This window comes from Chrysochloris asiatica, unplaced genomic scaffold (genome assembly GCF_000296735.1).
Source record: "Chrysochloris asiatica unplaced genomic scaffold, ChrAsi1.0 scaffold04876, whole genome shotgun sequence".
NCBI lineage: Eukaryota > Metazoa > Chordata > Mammalia > Afrosoricida > Chrysochloridae > Chrysochloris > Chrysochloris asiatica.
The window spans coordinates 1,329-6,816 of NW_006413394.1; the positions used below are offsets into that span (position 1 = coordinate 1,329).

The 5,488-nt window shown below is 34.5% G+C and overlaps 1 protein-coding gene across 1 annotated transcript; it reads right to left on the bottom strand.

Moving 5' to 3' along the window:
- Window positions 1-2,776: 2,776 nt before the first annotated feature.
- LOC102825870 (testis-specific gene 10 protein-like) lies at window positions 2,777-4,199 on the bottom strand (the record flags this gene model as incomplete). Its single annotated transcript, XM_006878110.1, has 3 exons — window positions 2,777-2,928; window positions 3,861-3,938; window positions 4,029-4,199. Coding segments are annotated over 3 exons (401 nt in total), but the record flags the coding sequence as incomplete, so codon positions are not given.
- Between the last annotated feature and the right edge of the window lie 1,289 nt (window positions 4,200-5,488).

Genomic DNA, 5,488 nt, shown 5'->3' on the forward strand with positions numbered 1-5,488 from the left:
TCCCATGTAAACTATCACATAATTCACAATGAAACATTAAAAATAAATAAAGACAAGTCAAAGACTGACAGAAAATAATTTCAAAATATATATCTCACAAAGGACTTTTATCTGGAATATAGATGGAATCTTTAGAACTTAATAAGACAAAATGAATAAAAACATGCAAAATATTTGAACAAAATAATTTACAGGAGTTACACAGATGACTGATAGGTAAATTAACGAATGTTCAAAATTATTAGTTTTTAGGGAAAGGAAAATTAAAACCACAATACTTATCTACTAAAACAGTAAAATTAAAGATTCTCCATACCAAATGTTGGTAAGAATTTATAACAACTGGAATGTTCACACATCACTGATCCAATATAAAATTTCAGTACAACCACTTTAGAAAACAGTTTAACAGTTTTTTCTAAAGTTAATCATATACATCCGCCATTCTGTTATACTCCGAAATATTTTACCAAGAGAAACAAAGCACATGTCCACATAAGGCTTAGATAACAATGTTCATGAGAGCAGCTTTATTTGTTATATCCCCAAAGTGGAAACAATCCAATGGTTTATGTGGTACATCGATACAACAGAGTAACTGTTGTATACTGTGCTATGAAAAATAGCTGTTGTTGTTGTTGTTAAGTGCTGCCAAGTCAGTTCTAACAGCAACCCTGTATAGGGTTTCCAAGGAGCAGCTAGCGGTTCAATCTAATCTAGCGTTCTAGTGCTTGTCCTACAGCACCAAAACAGGACTCCATGAAAAAGAGTAAACAATTGGTATATTCAGCAACATACATGAATCTCAAAATAATCATGGCTGGCAAAAGAATTCATATTGCATGATTTCATGTATATAAAATTATAGAAAATGCAAACAAATCTCTGTGGCAAAAAACAGATCATAATTGCATATGGACAGGTGAGGGAAGTGGTAGTGGAGGCAGGGAAGAAAGATTACTGAAGGGCATGAGATTTGGGGGAGTGCTGGATATGGCCATTATCTTTATTGTGGTGATGTCAACTTATGAAACTCTGTATTTTAAATATGTGGTTTGCTGTCTATATGTCAATTACATGTCAATAAAATTACCTGAAAAAATTTGTATATATAAAATCAAAACTATTTTACATCTATCTGTTAGCATATTTTAATAAACTTGTAAAATGCTTTCAAAGAACTTCGGATGACATGAGGAAAAGCTTATGATACATAATTAAGTGAAGTTGGTCAAATACATTACTTTATACAGGCTGATTTCAGTCACATAAAAAGCTTACATACAGAGTCAGAAGATTTTTTTTATTGGCAATATCTATATAAATAATTGTTTTCTCTATGTTATGGAATCACTGGTGATTTAAATTTTCATCAAGCTTTTCTCTATTTTCTAAGGTTTTCTTTTTTGTGGCAGTATCTTGTTTTATTATCATTTTTGTTTAGCCTAAGCTTATACCTTTATAAAATCCACTTTATGAGCCAATACTGACTCATAAAGACCTTATACAGGATTTTCAAGACTACAGACCATTAGAGGAGCAGACAGCCCCATATTTCTCCTGAAGATAGGTTTGAACTGTCAACTTTACATTTAGCAACCCAACAACTCACCCCCAGTGCCACCAGGGCTCCTTAGATTACCTTTACAAGCAGGAAATGTTTTATTAGAAAGTGAAGAGAAAGAAGCTTGAGTGCTTCTCTTCCTAGTAATTCTACAGTGCCAACAAAGACCCCTAAAAGGGCTGAACTGCTACATGCCATAGAGCCAGTTCTGACTCATAGAGACCCTGGCTAGGGTCCCAGGCTATAAATCTTTGCAGGAGCACAAAGCCTCATTTTTCTTCCTCAGAGCGGCCGGTGGATTCAAAGTGCCAACTGTATGTAACCCACTACACTATCAGGACTCCTTAAAACATCAAGTAAGAACCGAGAATTCATATATGGAACAAGTATTATACATTAAGTTAGTAATATATTTTATATACATATGAGTTATTACATTTCAGATATTCATAGATACACTGAAATTCTACCTTACTTAATCTGTAGACACTCTATTTATCATTATCAATAAATACTAAAAGTAAAACTACCCACATGAAGATCTTTCAAAACTTATCCCCTAATATTTATCGTTGTTAACTGCTGCTGAGTCGGTTTTGACTCACAACAATCATGTCAAGGATTTCCAAGGAGTAGCTGGTGGGTTTGAACCAGCAACCCTGCGGTCCAGTGCATTATACTGCACTGGTTTAATTGGTACTTCTTCTGCTACAAAACCAGTGTGTAGGAAGGGTAAGCACAGTACTTGGCGTTCAATTAATAGAAATGCCAATACATGTTCCTATTTCTCTGCTTTTCATTATATTCTAAGCTACCCCTTACCAGCAAACCTGCACTTTGAGCTTTCTTACAGTTCATATCTCAAATAAGACTTAAATTTATAAAGGTAAGTTAAATAATCAAATACTAAATTCAAATATACTCTATATCCAGAAGGGCGTTGAAAAGCTATTTCAGTTAAACATTGAGGCTTTTTGCAAATGTCAGATTAAGATAGCTATAAATTTGATTCCTAGTTAAATGTGGCATTACTAGTCTGTAACTGATCTTGAAGAAATCATTTAATATATGCTGAGGTTTCTATACCTGCTTCGTAGTAATCATGTCAGAAATTAAAGTTGACAAATAATTTAATTGTCATTGTAAAGCACTCTATGGGGGAAAAAAGCAGAGCTATGAAATGATTAGTGATTTAAAGGTAACTTTGTTTACCTCAAAGAATTATTCTCTGCTTTTTGTCTGCCAAGTTCACTTTCAGTATCCATTGCCTTTCTTGCTAGGGATTTCATTTCTTTTTCCACAGTGGTTATGGTGTCCTTCATCAAAGTCATATTTGACATTTGCTCCATACGTTCATCATCAAGCTATACAAGTAAAATGACAAAATTACTGCCATCACTGAAAAAGTCAAAGATGAGCTTTCAAAAGATATTTACTCAATGTGTACAAACAATGATTTATGGCAAGATTTATGTGAAGGGAAGCACAGGTATGTCCTGACTACTGTGGGTGGTTTTATGGCCATGGATTGGGTACTACCAAGAAGAATATGCTACTGAATAGCTTTTCTAATGACCTGCCTTGTATATCAGTCTACAGTTGACTACAACATACACATTCTAGTCACAAAAGGACGTCTTTGTTACCCAACACTAATAAATTACATTTATAAAATAAGATTGTTATTTTTCTCCTCTCTACTGAAGTTTTTAAACTTACAACATACTACAGACAAATTTATTAAAATATTTAATCAAATTAGGTAACAGAAAGTAAAATTCCCTTAATTCTGTATATATATTTATAATAACACAAATAAATATTCATAGCATCTCAAATCCCTGATTAGTAAAAGGCAATAATTCATATTTATATTTTTTATTAATTTTTGTCAAATCTATTTTTTTTGTTAATTTTTATTTCATCATAATTTCTCTGCTCTACCCTTTCCTTTGTTAAAACATGCCATTTTCTCCATACCTGACAATATTATCTTTAATGAAATAGTGAGATGAGAAATTTGTTAAAATCTCTGAGACTGAATTCTTTTTTTAAAAAACAAAGAACACATTTTTTTAAACTAACATAAAAGAAGACTTTACCTCACATTTTTAGAAGGAAACAGTTGAAAAAGTGACATATTTCACTGTATATATCACCTTATATATTTTAGGACTACAAATACTATACAATATTTCATCTTAGAAAAAAATGAAAGAACTCCTATAAACACAAGGGGAGGGTTTACAGCCATGAACAGTTTATAACCCAAAGCCCAAAACGGATTGTTCTTTACATTATGCACTGTGCACTCCAGCTCCTCTATCCTTTGTTCCAAATGAGCCTTCTCATTAAACGCTGTCTCTTGAGCAATCTGTTTAAAAAACAAAAACAACGAAAGGGTTTTTAACTGCACTGTAGCCATGTCTCACATAGGTTCATACAGATAAACTATCTCTCAAACCTTTAGCCTTTCTCTCAGACTATCTCGTTCTGTGGTCATTCTTCGTAAATCAGTGAAGGCTACATCTCTTTCTGTCTCCACCCGCCGGAGGATAGCATGCGCAGTTGTTGATTTAGGAGACTTACAGCTTTTCATCATTTCTCGTCGGAGCCGAGCAATTTCTTCCTGTGCCTATAAATTAAATACAAAGGTTTATCCAGATTTAAATGAGACATATAGTTATCTTATATCCAACCAATTAAAATGCACACTTGTGTTAATATGCATGCATCAGGCAAGTAGTGTTGTTTTTATTTTAACAAACAAGTTTATATATATAACGACAAATGACTCTACACAAACACAAAGCCTTCATAAGGGATCCCAGATCCAGGAGTGTTTTCTAAAATTTCCTTGACTTAAGCACACTTCCCTCTCACTTCCACTGGCTGGCTCCTCCTAGAGGGCATCTGTACTTGAGAAACTGTTACTTAGTTCTGCCGCCCCATTTCCATCTTATGTTTCTTCATAGACAGCTTTTTCATTCAGAGACCTCATCCACTCTAAAATCTCAAAACTCACTCCTAAGCAATGACTTCCAAATCTACAGCTTCAGTTCTTGCCTTTCACCTCACTCTAGCCTCACGTTTCTTAATGCCTAATGCCCATTATAGCCCAAATGTGCCAGCATGATCTTGCTGTGCCTGAAAGCAGACTAACATCCTTCCCCTGCTATTTCTTCTTTGACTACCACAATTATCTCAGTAAGGTGAGACACAGCTTCCACTATAACCATGCCCCCATTTCCTCTTATAATTAGATCCTGCCAAGTTTTCCTTCTTCTGCATCTGTTCATATCTTTAATGCCACCGATAACTAGTTTAGTCCCTTAAAAACTTATGTGTGGATTCTAACAGCCTCCTAAAATGCGTCACTGTCCATAGTCTGTCTTCCCTACAATCTCTCCTAAAGTGAGATTAAGTGATATAAGAAGAAAACATACAGAGATTATGTAAGAAATATTAGACTGATACAAGGTTAGTAAGTGGGGGATTTCAAAAAGTTTAAGGAAAAATTCCATTATCTTTTCACTCTATTTTTCCATGAACTTTTTGAAGCTCCCTCACGTTATAAAAACATACTGTTCTTGCTTTAAAAAAATAGATTGCCTATTATTTATAGGGCAAAGTATGATTTTATGGTTAAGTGCCATTAAGTCAGTTCTGACTCATAGCAACCCTGAATTAGGGTTTTGGAGGATGTAAGTATTTGCGAGAGCAGAAAGCCTCATCTTCTTCCCATGGAGTGGCTGGTGGGCTTGAACTGCCACCTTGTGGTTTGCAGGTCAGTGCTAATCCTAAAGAGCCACTGTGTTCCCTAGAGCAAAGTACAGACCTGCTATTTTGCTGTTGTTGTTAGGTGCCATTGACTCAGTACCAACCCATAGTGATCTTATGCACAACAGAAAGAAACACTGCCCA